This window comes from Hesperophylax consimilis, chromosome 27 (assembly GCF_061612785.1).
Source record: "Hesperophylax consimilis isolate HC1 chromosome 27, BYU_Hcon_1.0, whole genome shotgun sequence".
NCBI lineage: Eukaryota > Metazoa > Arthropoda > Insecta > Trichoptera > Limnephilidae > Hesperophylax > Hesperophylax consimilis.
This window is the reverse complement of record NC_142862.1, coordinates 17180825-17196258: the sequence shown is the minus strand read 5'-3', so window position 1 is coordinate 17196258 and position 15434 is coordinate 17180825. Positions and strand designations below refer to the sequence as shown.

General features: G+C 33.6%; 1 protein-coding gene across 2 annotated transcripts in view; it reads left to right on the top strand.

The window, feature by feature from the left end:
* didum (dilute class unconventional myosin) overlaps window positions 1–2492 on the top strand; it is a 93613-nt gene extending 91121 nt beyond the window's left edge. For both annotated transcript variants that reach the window (XM_089647897.1, XM_089647898.1), the window contains 2 exons: window positions 556–738; window positions 1178–2492. In XM_089647897.1, coding sequence (XP_089504023.1) covers window positions 556–738; window positions 1178–1300 — 306 coding nt within the window. In that variant the 3' untranslated portion in view covers window positions 1301–2492. The remainder of the gene's footprint in view (window positions 1–555; window positions 739–1177) is intronic.
* Window positions 2493–15434: the final 12942 nt, after the last annotated feature.

Below are 15434 nucleotides of genomic sequence, written 5' to 3'. Positions count from 1 at the left end.
TGTGGATGTTCAGGCATAAATATTTATTTTTTTCCGTTCATTTTATAAATAACTTAATTTGCCACATTATACAATAAAATCACAACCGAAAATGGGTTCGTTTGAACTTTAAAGCAGTTTTAATAGGCCTATACATTATTTTTTTCTGGGCTTATAAAATGACTTATATAAAAAATACTCAATTATTTCAAAGGTCAAAATGTATTCTACTCGTAGTATTTAATTAAAGCATCTGAAACATTTCTAGGCGACAAAATTTTCATACCAAAAACACATGATTTTGCATTACTACGTATGGCATCGCCTTAATCGATTTTTTCAATAGGTTCCTTCGAAAACGATAGATAGAGGTTTCACGTTAATTGATTGCGAATCTTTCATTTTATTACAACATCAAAAATGTCAGTTGTTTCGCATTCGGTATTTAGTGCACCAGGAGCTAGGTATTGTGGAACTCGCCTTACTAATTGATTCCATGACTTCTATGTACATATCACTTTGTCGATGTTTAAAAGTTAATGTCAGTCGGTCACTAATGGATTGCTTCTTCCACAGTCGGCCGCTGATGTGCAGTCCACCTGCGACATGTGCCCTGACCTGACGTCCATGCAGATCTGCAAGATACTCAACCTGTACACTCCTGCCGAGGAGTTTGAGCCCAAGATCACGCAGGACTTCATACGGCAGATTCAAGCTTGCCTTCAGACCAGGGATAAGAAGAATGAACATTCTGATCAGGTGAGTTCATCCCATTGTCGTTGAAATTTGAAATAACCATTTAACTGTGAAAATCAAACAAAATTAATGGACGAAGTCTGGCAGTAATGCTACTAATATTCTTCTTCGTATGATGGAGAAGAGTTGTGGAGATTAGAGTGGGATGCTGGGGTTATCCAGCTAGTTGACGGCATCGGAAGTCACTTGGTTCAGCACAGATATGCCTTCGGGGAACTGAGTAAGAAGATTTTTCTTCAGATGCATTCTATTGTTTGAATAAGTCCACATTTAAATAATTTGGAATCCTTTAGGTCCTGTTTGTGCGTCATTGTGGTTTGGTTCTATAATTCTATAGAAGGAAGTTAAACAATGCTATAATTTGGTATCTGATTAATATTTCCTTGCAAGATTCTTATCTTATCTCCTAAACTATTATTAATCCAAATGTTTTTTTTTCCAGGTGATGATGGACTCCAAGTTCAACTTCCCAGTGAAGTTCCCTTTCAGTCCTTCCACCATTCGTCTGGAGCATGTAGAACTAGCGGAAGCTCTCAACCTTGCCAACTTGCTCACCAAACTATAGACACATTGCCACCGCCGACAGGTTTCTCCAATCTAACTTAATAGAATCAAGAGTAACTTTACCTAACATATGTACAACTTCCTATAACAAGTATCGCTGCTAGCCAAGCTCTAGATGCTTTGGCTGTGAGGTTTCCCCGGACTAACTTAATGGAATCTGGATGAACTTAATTTAACATACCATACATAAAATTCTTCCAACAAGTATTGCATCAGCTGCGAGGTTTCTACAAATTAACTTAATAGAATCTGGAATAACCTAACGTAACATTGCCATTTATCAAATATTTCCACTGAGTATCGCTGCTAGCCTGCTATAGATTCTTTAACTGTGAGATTTTCCCAAACTAACTTAATAGAATCTGGAGTACCATAACCTGACATTCCATGTGTCAATATCTTCCAATAAGAATCTGATAGCAAATATGCTTTAGCTACAAGGTCTCTTCAAACTAATTTAATGGAAACTGGAATAACCCAACATTACTGTGTATCAACGTTTTCCAATAAGTATCACTGAAAGCAATAGAGAGTAGCTATCATATATACATCAGCTTCTTCTAACAAGTATTGCTTCAGCTGCAAGGTTTCCTCAAACTAACTTAATGGGATCTGGAGTAACATACCATATATCAACTTTTGCCAGCAAGTTCTACTGCTAGCCAAGCTGTAGATGCTTTAGCTACAAGGTTTATCCAAACTAACTTATTGGAATCTGGAATAACCTAACCTAACTTCTTCCAAAAAGTATTAGTGAAAGCAATCGATGCTTTTACTACAAGGTTTCCCCAAACTAACTTAATGAAATCTGGAGTAACATACCATGTATCAACTTCTTCCAACTAGTATCGTTGATAGCAATAGATGCTTTTACTACAAGGTTTCCCCAAACTAACTTAATGAAATCTGGAGTAACATACCATGTATCAACTTCTTCCAACTAGTATCGTTGATAGCAATAGATGCTTTTACTACAAGGTTTCCACAAACTAACTTAGCAAAAATTCAAACTAACCTATCCTAGTAATTATTTAATATTTATTGAGTAATATTTATTTTTTAAGACTTTGTGTAATTATATTTTTCGTTTACAAAAACGATTTTGTGATTTTTTTTAAAGTAGTGCCTTTAATTTATTAAAATAAAATAGGATTACAGCCATTTTTGATTCCACATAAAATATTCTCCCTTTCCTGAAGCCACTAAGAGCTCCGTTGTCATCTGTCTCTATGTTACATTCGTTTTATGTGAGAAAGAGGAAGTGGTCACATCAGAACTTTCAGTGGTATGTCTATTACAAGTATGTTGATTATTTCCACTTTATTAATTTATTGTGACAATGTTCTCCAGTTGGTTACCTACAACGTGCGTCCGAGCAAGACTGACCATAATTTTTTTTATCAACCATTAAATCATTTTCACTGTTTGAGTTACCTGTTTTCATAAACTGAGTGATGTTTCAGTTTTACTATAACCTTTCCTGACATAATATAACTATGTGCATTTTAAATCATTTTTCTTTTCCATTAGCTAATCAATTTTTACTGCCATCAATTTTTTTTCCAAAATATACAATTATTGTAATTTTTTTAGTATTTACCGTGTAAAATAATGCTAACTATTTTTTTGTCTTAGCCATATTGTAGTATTTTAATTTCACAGTATCAGCTTATAAATAAAATATTGTGTGGCCAGCACACATTATTAGCATTACACACAAAGTATTTTTTAAAAGTATAAATTTTTGTGCAAAATTATTTTGCATTGTAACTAAAAAGATGTATAAATAAAATATATTATAATATAATAGGTAGAATAATAATATATCCTTAGAGTTATTTAAATTATATTATTTTTTTTTAAATTATTCATGTTTTTGTGAAGACAATAACCGGCAACATGTCTAACCACCGAGCACCTAGGGCTCTAAACTGACTTGTGTATTTAAGATTTATAAATGTTCTTCTGTTGGTTCTTACCACTTTAAATCTTGCAACTAAACAAAATTCGGAATATGTCATGAATGCTCTGAAATGTTCAAGAACTGCTGCTAATTTCACACATTTTTGTAGTTATGACTGTGAATAATTCAAAGTGGAATGTTTTTATATGAGCAGGGAAGCCGCGGCCACCCAATATTTTTAGTTACACAGGGTTTTCCAATAAGATGTGTTATTTTGAATAGCCCGCTATTTCGGTAGATGTTACTTTTGAAGCATTCATTTTTTGACATTTGACAAGTAGAAACTACGCCATTAATATAAATGGAACGATACACGCTTCAACAACGCATTGAAATTATTAAAATTCACTTGAGTGAATCAAATGCAATTCATCTTGAGTGATGAGGCCCATTTCCACCTCGGTGGCTTCGTCAACAAGCAAAATTGTCGCATCTGGGGCTCGGAAAACCCAAGAGTTATTGTTGAAAAGCCACACTATCCTCAACGTGTGACTGTTTGGTGCGGTTTATGGTCCGGCGGAGTCATTGGACCTTACTTTTTCGAAAATGAGGCTGGAGCAACAGTAACGGTGAATGGATTGCGCTATCGAGAGATGATTAAAGATTTTTTATAGCCGGAATTGGATGGTATTGATCTGGACAACGTTTACTTTCAACAAGACAGCGCTACGTGCCACACAAGCAACGAATCCATTGATCTTTTACGATTGAATACCAAAATAACACCTCTTATTGGAAAACCCTGTATAATTTATGTTATTGATGTTGCCTACCTGCTTGTAAATCTTTGCATATTAACTGTCAGAACTTGGAAGGTATATATCGCATAAGAACCTGATTATTTTAATAATAATTGTTACAACAACAACAAAAATTTGTATTAGAATTTGACCCACATATATGAAATGCTTGTTTAGCATTAAATAGATACTTATTTCCACCATGTATTATTGTAAGATGTATTATTTGTTACAAATATTTGTAAGCTATTTTTACATTGGTATCCCAATTTTACCAGGATATTTCCAATTTGAAGATTTTTAAATTGCATTCCATTTATGTATATTTAATTTGAATGAGTTTGATGAAGATTGGAATGAATTGAATTTAAATTATTTGTATGGAGTTTTCAATTAATTGAATTGTGTTTAGAATGAATTAAAATGACAACTAGTTTAAAATTAGAATGCTTAGAAGTGAACTAGTTTGAATCGGAATGCTTTGAAATAAACTAGATTGAGATTTATTTGAAAAAAATTACATTAAAAATTGTGACTATGAGTCATTAATTTTAACAAACGGCCCTAAATATAATAAATTATAACCTCTAATGATCATTCTCAAAAATATAATGCATTTTTATTGCATCACCTATCACATTATTTGTAAATAGGTATTAAGAACTCGTAAATTCCACATTATAATTATTTACCTACATAATTCCTTTATTAATTAAATGCCATTTACATAATTATCAAGTACTTATATAATATTATGCGCATGAAATTTTTTGTGTTCCGACTGCGATTCTACCAATATTGGGAAAGTGGGAATATTGTGAAAGTACTAATAAAGTACCTACCTTTAGTGCATATTTATTAATTTTGAATACAAATTGTACCCTGTATCGACATTCACAAATTCATTGCAAACCGTCTATTTTCTCAATTGACAGTGGATATCTTCTTCTAGATATATATAGCCTGCTCCTCAGAGTAAATTTCATGAAATACCAGTAAAACAGACAAAATACAAGTTACAGTATTATTCAGTCTATAAATTCAACAAAATGAACTATTCCAACCTGACCCAACTAACTAACCATCACGCCGTTTCCCTGCAGGGGTAGGCAGAGGACTGACCGCCAAACAACTCGGTCTTGGCACACACTCCTTGCCTCATTCGCATTCATACATACTCTTCTATTATTCTGACTCTTGACATGGCCCGACTCAAGTATCTGATTCTCTTGGTCATGCCATGTCTTCCTCGGGCGTCCCCGACTTGTTCTATCATTCGCATTTGCGTCATATATTTTCCTTTCTTTATTCATTCACTCTACATGCCCAAACCATCTAAGCCTCCCTTTCTTAATCTAACTCATTACCCTTACATCAGCCTTGCATTATTTGCAGATCTCCACATTTCTCACACGATCATACATGGTTTTACCACACATGCGCCTCAGGAATCTCATTTCTACAAAATTCAGTCTATTTTCATCCTTCCCCTTGCCAGTTCCATGCCTCACTGCCATACATCAGGGTAGGTACCAGCACTCCATTGTGGACTGCTAGTTTCGCTTCTTTGGACAATTTTTTACTAGCATCAACCGCGTTCAGCCCTCCACTAATGGAGCTATTTGCATTTACCATTCTTTCAACATCTCTGTCATCCTTCCCATCTCTCGTAAATATACTTCTCAAATACACAAACTCATCCACCAGCTGCCTGTCCTAACGATAAAGTTATAAAATAACAGGGAGCTGTGGCTACCTCGGAGCACCTTCCATTGAAATACCAGTAAAACAGACAAATAATTTACTGTATTATCCAGTCTATAAAATAAATAAAGACAACTTTAACTTGAAGTGATTTTTCACAAAAATTTCTCTTTATGAAGTATTCAAATATTATAATTATTATCTTGTACAACCTAACCTAACCTTAGTCTGGTTCTAAAAATCTTAACTGCGGAAAGCATAAAGTGAAAAAATGTATTTGTTTATCTCATTAAAAGCTTGGGAACCGTGAACCGGTGAGGTATCATGATTGCACACCTTTTTAGGACTAGAATTTAATAAGTTGTTATCATTCCATCACGGTGCTTTGAAATGTCCTTTGACCTGTGAAAAATAAAACGATATGCCATTCTGTTTGTTCCATATTGTTGTAAATGTTCAATAAGATTAAAAATCATTAATTAATCGATTGACATTTAATTCATTTGACAATATTTATTTTAATAGTATTTATCTCAATCAATCAAAATGAATGTCGATTATTGGCGTATGACTGCATAAACAAAACGAAATTCTATAACATGTTATTAGCTGGAAAATATATCTATCAAAATATTATACTAGTGTCATTTATATGTATATATTATATTATATTATTAGAGTATATTTAAAGTGTTACATATATATATTCAACTGGGTCCACCAACTTTACTTTGACCGTAGGAGCCTACAAGAATATTCAATAAATAAAAATACATTACATTTTTGTTAAGGCCAACACGAAGACAATACCATACTAAGGGGTTATTTCACTATGTCGGGCTAAATATCTGACTAGCTAGCCGTTGGCTGGCTTTAAAGATCAGAATAACTTCGTTATTCAACGGCGACCGTTTCACCATTGTTGCCGAGCTTCCGGATAGATAACACTTGAAATAGTCTGGCAACTTCGCAAAATGTTTGCAGTTACCCCATCTACTGCCACGCCTGTCATGTTTTGCCGCAATGTCTATGGAATACTAGCGTCAACGCCAATTGATCTGTGGTCAACGCCGTCATCCAGTTTCCCGCCACAGTCCGCACACCGCAAAGTGTGCATTTTTTTGGTTATGTTATGTTGATTATCACGTCATTTTAGATAGATTCGTGTCGAATTATAATACATTGTTTCTTATTTTGAACACAATCAAATAATTCAGGATGGATCATACAAGCATTCAAATTCATTCGAGCTCTTAAAACTCGCGGCCTTCGCATCGCCGCCCTTTCACCTGCTTCTGTAAATCAAAAACCTCAGTATCCATAATAATTCGCAACAAAATTCGACTCACTTCTCCGCTGTCAAACTCGGAATGTTTTGACGCCATCTTCGATTCGAGGAATAGCGCCTAACGTGAGGTTCGAGCACTGATTAGTCAAATCGAACTTTAACCCGAGTGTTAGCGTTATTCAGATATAGTGAAAACGAAAAAATGACTTATCCGCGGATCAGTGCTTAGTCAGAACATAATCAGAGATAGTGAAATACCCCCAAAGTAACATTTTGATTTTTGTGTTTAACAAACCCTGTAGAAGTAGGTTCCATGATATTTCATCAAAATGAAAATTCAACACACCTTTAAAAAGTGATATAGGGTCATTAAAACTATTGAAACAAAAACTAGGTTTAATAGTTACCTATGTAACCTATTTAACCTAGTTTTTGTTTCATCACTTTTCATGATTTTATATCACTTCTTGGAGGTGTGTTGAATTATCATTTTTATGACATTCCCGGTCACCGTAGAAGTAATATCCAAATGCAAAATGAATGTATAAGGTCGACACTACAATTGCAGTGCTTTGTGACATGCGTGGGCACAATTCTTCAACACTGCAAATGAAGAGCTTCGGTTCTTAGGGGTTAAACTAGTTGACCTTAACCCCTATAGTGCTGCTGACTACATTTGCAGTCCAGTGAAATAATGACTACCCTGAGGTGCAGTGTGTAAAACTAAGATTAATTTTTTTAATGTATTTGATATTGTAGAAGTGTGTCTATTATTATATTTGGATTTGAGATATTTACTAAATTTCACCCGTCTCATAGGCGTTAAATTTAAATAAAGTGGCAAAATATAATAGGCGCAATTAGAGTTGATCCGACATTACATACTTAGGTTTGTATGTATCGATGCATATATAAATACTTCCAACAATGATTTCCTTGCGAAACATCACTGAGAAACAGCCTTTTGTCTCGCTTACTCCTCCTCATTTTTTAGCGAAGAAGGGACAACAAGTGTTTACGTTGATTGAATTTACATTATAATAAACATGCAGTATGCAAGCAATGCATCTGCGTTCGAGTCAACTCTGACTGTGATACCTATATTTTATAAAATTTTCACCACCAGGTTTCTCTAATTTTCAAAATAGAAAGTAAACAGTATTAGTTACGATTTTGTAACAGTACTTACTTATTAGGTAAGTACCCACTTTGGTGTATAAAACCAGTAAAAACTAGTTTATAACAGTAAGCATGCTACATTCTACATTGTTTATAAATAGCAATATAACCTAAATAATCCAATTATGTTTTTAATATTACATTTAAAAATGTCATGTAGAAGGTATTGTTTCATGACATTTGTTATTAAAAATATTATTTCAATTGAATGAGCATACTGTCCTGTTTTGACTTGACCACTTCGCATTTTATCTGTTTGTAAATTTGCTTGTGAGTTCCGTATCCGATCAATCTTGTCAAGATGGTAGCCGTGTTTGATGGTACCTTTTAATTCCGGCAGAGATTCCGTTGCGACGGATGCGAGCTGTTAAGTCAGAGTTATCAACATTACGCGAAGTCTACTGTTCACAGAACTATTAGTATTTATTATTATATATTACTGTAATGAATGTGCACGTTAACTGAACGTCTTGTATGAGAGATAATATGATTGCATTTTGAAGGTTGTATTGTAATTTTGTTTATTAAATAAGAGCATCTCTGTTAATGACCAGCTATATTGTAGGGAAGAATTTTTTCGTGATAATATTGTATATAATACAGTTCCTTGTAATCCGGCTGCATGATTTTTGTGCGTAACATTTTAAAAGTTTTACAAAACTCACAAATTACAATATCTGGACTGAATGTGCGTGAACCTCTGTAGGTAATGGTTAACACACTAAACTTAGGCTATTTGTACATGGAGATACTTACAAGCAACTCGACTTTCGTGCTCCCAGCATATGTAGCCATACTGTTTTGCTATTGTTTGTACACAAGGCTACGCGTTGACTCCAGGTTTGATGTCAGTTGCGCATTACTGACATTGCTGGTAGCATGCTACGCTAGTTGCGTTCAAATCTACTACTCGTTTCACAGAAATGACGTCCAAACATGATTTGAATCTTATTTAATGTTCTGTCGGTAGGAAAATATCCATGTTTATATAACTGTAATTAACCGAAATACGTTAGAAAGGATTTAGCGGAAAGGTGTGAATTGAGTTGGAAAGAAAAGTGATTTGACATCATTCTCATGTACTTCCTTGGCGGCGACGAATGCACTACAATTAACATTTATTCCATTGTATGTGTGAACCCTACATCTTCTTTTAGATTGTAAATATATAAAGAACAACAATGATGTTATCTTTTTCGCTAGAGTCACTTGACATTGTATTAACTCGACGGCTGCACATGTAAAAATGATCAAGATCAGTATATTTTGGGCAGCGCCTTGTACGGAAACCATCATTAAAGAGTTAGATTACTTGTGGTTGCATCACAGTCACATAGCTTGTTAAGTATCTCGAGGTAAAGGCCTTAGAGTCTGGAGGTTGCAGGGTCAATGGACACCCCAGTGCAAAACAATGATTTTTCAAAACCAAAAAAACATTGTACACTAGACGATAGGTAAATTCATACCTAATTCCTTTTAGTATTAATATTTAATAGTCAATCTGTAAAGGCACTTTTTGAGTTCATATTTAGCAATTTAGCAGATATTAATTATTTGACAACCTTTATAATTAGGAGCTGGATGCAATAACAACTTTGGTTGCCTTCTATGTATCTCCAATCCCTTCTTTATCTGCTGTTTGAATATTACTTCTGTAGGTTTTAAACAGATGGAGCTACAAGCAAAATTTTAAACACTAATCACAAGTGAATACTACGTATTTTACACAAAACTACAATTTTAATCATAAATTGTTAGTGTCCTCAGCTCCTATTGTACTAACCACCGAATATTTTTATGAATACAAAAAAAAAATTACAGTTGCTCTACCATCTGAGCCACTTCCACTGTTAATCGACCGGGATTTTGACCTTCGGAAGATTGTCTAATAAATGTTTTCTGAATAAAATAGTTTTGTATTTTAGTATTATACATTTAAAGAGTTATATCTAATATAACTCTTTAAATGCTTGACTAGGTGCTCCGGTACTCGGCACTTTTTCATTGATATGTGTTCGCAAGACAACTGTCGTGACATCCGTAAACGGGGCACGCCTGCTCGCAACTGCAACTTATCAGTTTATATTGTAACATTAAAATAATAATATAAATGTACTTATACAGGCTGTTTATAACTATTATTATTTGATGTAAGTCCATAGAATATGTATAAATTTAAGACGCAAACTATGTTTATGTCATTCCTTAACTAATTCAGTTGAAAAAATATCATTACAATTGGGGTTGTGACATCATCAGCAACTAGTTGGTGGCAGCGACTTCCCTCAGTTTAGTAATACAGAAAATTTAATCAATCAAACTTATTTAACATTTAAAAAATAAAATTAATAAAGAAACCAAATCAATCGAATCAGCACCAAATTTATTTAAAGTTATTCTTTGACTAGGGGCTTTATCTCCTTAGAAAAGTACGTAAATCTGTAACCATGTCTAAAAATGGCTACAACTCATAATAATGAAATGCATGACAGAAGATCTGTCCATTTTAGCTATGACACCCCCGTGAATTAAATGGATTGACTATAATGATAATTGCTAACTAGAGATCAGTTATAATCCATCACTATCATCCGATTGCACTATCAAACAACATGTTTTAGTAGATTCGATTGATGACTTATAAAATAATATTGGAGCACTAATTGCGAAAAATCATGCTGGAGCTATCGATGGTAGCATCATTAGCAAATTTATCTTTTCTTCTACAATTAATTCAGAAAAAATCTTATTTTTTGACTGACTGATGATCTTATTTATAAATACTTGAAGTAGGTACTTAAATTTTTTTAACTGAAAACAGCCCTGCCATATATGTAAAATAGTTGTAATTTCTTCACTGGCAACACTTATTCACAGTTTTTGTGGTTTTACAGTTAAATTTGCAGTCAGTAGCTTTGCTGGATACAAAAAATCTATGTATTAGTTTTTAGTTCCCTTTTTGGCCGCATAAGAAGTTAACCATGTCAAGTTGTACTTGTTTTCTTCAAATATGTTCTATCTAGTATATTATATTATATTTACAAACACACCTTTGCAATTGGGATGCCACTAGATACTGTTAATATTGTGGATACCTTGAAAATAATAAATAGTTATTAGACACATTTTTAAATCTGTTATATGTTTGTAAATTATATTCAGATTATTTTTAATTAGTATCGGTTGGTACTACATTGTTTTGTAAGATGCTTACTATGAAAACGTTTATTTAGAAAAAAAGTAACTTGATGTTAATTTTCTGAAATACTATCAAAAGACTTGAATTCAAATTGTATGATATAATTTAAAACTGAATTATACTTAGTTCTAGCAATGAATTTAATAAATAAATATATATACATAATATATGTTCCGTTACAACTAAAAAGGCTGTTTAATTGAAATATTAAATTAAAATTTGGGAGGTGGGTATGGGTGCCGCCGCCCCAGGAACCATTTATTGGATAATCAATGGACCTCTGCTATAGGTTACCACAGGTGGTTCGCTACATTTGGTGACCTAGCAGGGTTCATGAGGTAAGATTTGTCAACCAACACCAGGTTGGATCGAGATAGGCCGTTTGAGGGAGACCCTTTGTCCTCTCCAGCCGGACTCTCTCATCGCCATCGCCTTGCTCCACAATGGGAGGGATGGATTCATACCCCTATCACTCCTGAACACACTGCCCCCAGATTTTTTCATTCTCAGAACTTTCTCGCTTTCCTTTCCTTAAAAATAACCATCCATACAGCATTCCCAAAGATGACATAGGCCCTGAGGAAAATTATCTTCCTCAACGCCTTCTGTGTGAAGTTAATGAAGAAAAAATTACAAAAAAAATATGGAAAACTTTACAAGAGAGTATCTGTTTATATTTTTTTTTATTTTATAAATCATCTCATTCAATGAATATAATACAATAGTATTATTTTTTTTACATTATTTCTGGCTTTCACCCTTCAAGGGTGTTTGGCCATCATTTAAAATTATTGAGAAATGAAAGGTGAATTTAAATATTAATTTTATTTAAATAGGCAAATTTCAAAATTATAATGAAAATTGGAGTCGAGTTCAGACTTAGAAGAGATGAGATGTTGAATGGAGGGAAGGCAATTTTAGATAAGACTTGATAGAAGAGAGGATATTTGTTTAAAGAGGGACAACCAAAAAATATGTGATCTAAAGTTCCCACTTCTAGACCACAGAATGTACAATCTGGGGAGTCAACGACGTGAATTTTAAAAAGGTGGGAAGGAACGGAACAATGTCCGATCCTCATTCGAATGAGTGAAGAAATTTCTTTTTTGGAAAAATGAGGGAATTGCTGAAACCACGGTTTTGATGGAATAGTCCTCAATAGCATTATTCAATCGCCTCATTTTTCAAACAATTCATAATATTTAATCACTACCACAAATAAATATATCTGCTGTCTGAACAGCGCAGGTCAATGATTTTTAATTTAAAACTCCGATGCCAGGAGCTACAGCTGGGATTATGGCATGGGATTATTAAGCATTCTCATTCAATGCTTGTCAAAGTAAGATGAATGTATTTCTTTAATAAGGACAAATTAATCTCACCACAACAGTTTGAAATCTCATTCATGTCAAGATTTGCGAGATGTCTGTGATTTTATTCGGGGATATTTTAGCAATTTCTTTAATTATGTTCCAAAGTATTAGTGTGTTACGTTGTGTGAGATATTTTCGATTTTCCTTTTGTTATATTCCTCTTTTACACAATGAATAGTTTTTTGCACATATTTCTTCTATATCTAAGAAAATTAAGTTTCATGGTCTCGTCTTGTGGATGTGTTTTACATTCTATGTGCATCTTAACCCGTTTGTTAACCTTTTAAACGCGTTAATTTGCTCCGTTTTATCTATACCCGTACGCGGTACATATTTTCAAATACCTATGCACGCAATTAAATGTCAAATTATAGCATTCTGGCAGGATTTATTGGATTATATAGACAGAACAGATTATTCTCCACAATATGATAACAAATCCTCGTGTGTCAACACTCTTAGATGTTTATAAAAACAAAATCATAAAATTTCATACGAAGACGTTCCGTATCTTTTGAATGTGGTCCCGCCATTCACTCGGCGTGTGTGTATTTAGGCCACTGCGATAGACACAAGTGGGACACCATGAGCACTTATTATTTTTTTGTTATGAAAACTTTTTCTAAAACTGGACACTTAAATTTTATGTCACTTAATATAATGACCGGTCAGTGGTTGAGTGGGCATAGCGCTTGGGTCTCACCCGAGCGTCGTGTGTTCGATTCCTCGGCTGGCTAAGTCCTCCATCACAACACAAGCAACATTTTCGGCTTTCTGTGGTGGTAGTAGGAGATTTTCAAACATTGTTGGGTTATTCGTAACCTGGGAATGTTTGTCTTTCTTCTAAAAAAAAAAAAAAAAAAATAACAAAATTGAACTAACGCCATCCGTTGACAAAATTGTAAACTATAGCACTACAAGGCGCAAAGAGGCTCACTTGATTATCGATGTTTTTTAATGAAATACAATTTTAATTTCGAGAAATTCTTGTAGATGTCAGCATCGTGATAGTTCTACGAATGTTCAAGCGAGCGGGAAATAAATTTATGTCGAAAGACCGCTGGAATATCGGCATTCAAAGTTTCCGTATCAACAGTTGATACAGCCGCGTGTGAGTATGGACTTTTTGCCGTAACAACAGTTGATACGGCTGCGTGCAAAGAGTTAATACCATATTTCAATTGAAGTTTCGTAAGTCTGTTTGTTGATTCAGTTTTTTTTACTCGTGCGGTCTGATTATGATATGATGACCCTAGCACCAGTGACGTAGCCACTACAGTCATTTACTTCTGAGAGTACTGAATTTAAAGAACTTTTAGTCGACACTTTTCTGAAAGATGGTGAACAGTATAAGGCTACAATATTTATATCATTTCCTATTTTTATTTATGAGCAATTTCCTTCTGTGAAGTTAGGATTTTTAGTTTTTCAAAAACTTAAATGATAACTCCATCATTTTGATAATTACTTTCAGTGTGATATATGTACTTTAAAATTAGGAATTTCTTTTGGTTGGTATGTTTCTTTTAGCCAGTACCCGGTTAGAATAATCACATCTAAACTAACTTGAACCGTCTGCAGTAATTATCGGTTTATACTTCGGATATTTAAAGTTAGCAATTTCAAAGAAAGTTTTTTTTCTGTTAAGACTTTACCACACTGTTTTGGAATTTATAACATAACCACAGCCGTGGAATAAATTATTGTGAATATAATTTAATATTCATATTTCAAGTGTCCAGAATCTGGCAGACTGTGGCCCCAACTGCGACGGTACAAACTGTGGCTTGTCTTAGGTTTATACATTGAGGGAATTACTGTCTATGACTTGACATAGGCCCTGAAGGAAATTATTTTCTGCTGGGCCTCCCGTATGGGGTTAATATAAAAAAATATATACATATTATAAATACGTCATCCGCGCGATTGTTTCGGATTACAGTCAAACTTTAATAGAGTAGTTGCCAGAAAGTATTATTTATTTTTGGTGAATATTAGGGATTGCTGGCCACTTCATAATAATAATTAATAGGTTTTGTTTTTTTTTAAACGGTAGTTACAATTAAAATTTTACCAAATTAATAGTTATTTCCATGTTATTTCCGATTAAATTTCAACTTTTACATGCTTACTACATCTTTAAATAGTATAAAACAATGTCTGTCTGTTTGTGCGCTTAGTTCTTCTAAACTATGCAACGGAGTTTGATAGGGTTTTCACTATCATTTAGAGCATTTCGTCTGGAAGGTTTATATTCAATACATGCTTATTATATTTATGGAAAGCAGAGATAAGTTTGTTTGTACGCTTATTTCTTCTAAACTACACTATTTTGATGGGGTTTCATGTTTTTGCATTTCAAATGCAGCTTTATACATATTTATTATGAATTTTTGCTATCGCAGTTTCCACAAGGGTCTTAGGCACATTTTGGTGTTATAAGTTGAAATATTCTTTATTTATTTTATTAATTTTTTAAAAAACATGACATAATTACAGTGATCTTTGGCTGTCCAACTAGGAGATTATCTGTTTTAGGACAGTCAGAAATAGGCATATTTATTAAAAGTGATTCATGTTTAGTCTAGTGTATTGACTTTTACTTAGTTATTTCACTTTATAAATAATATGAAAAGTTTTCTTGGTTGAAATAAGAAGTTGCTAACTTGTATTTTAAATAATATAA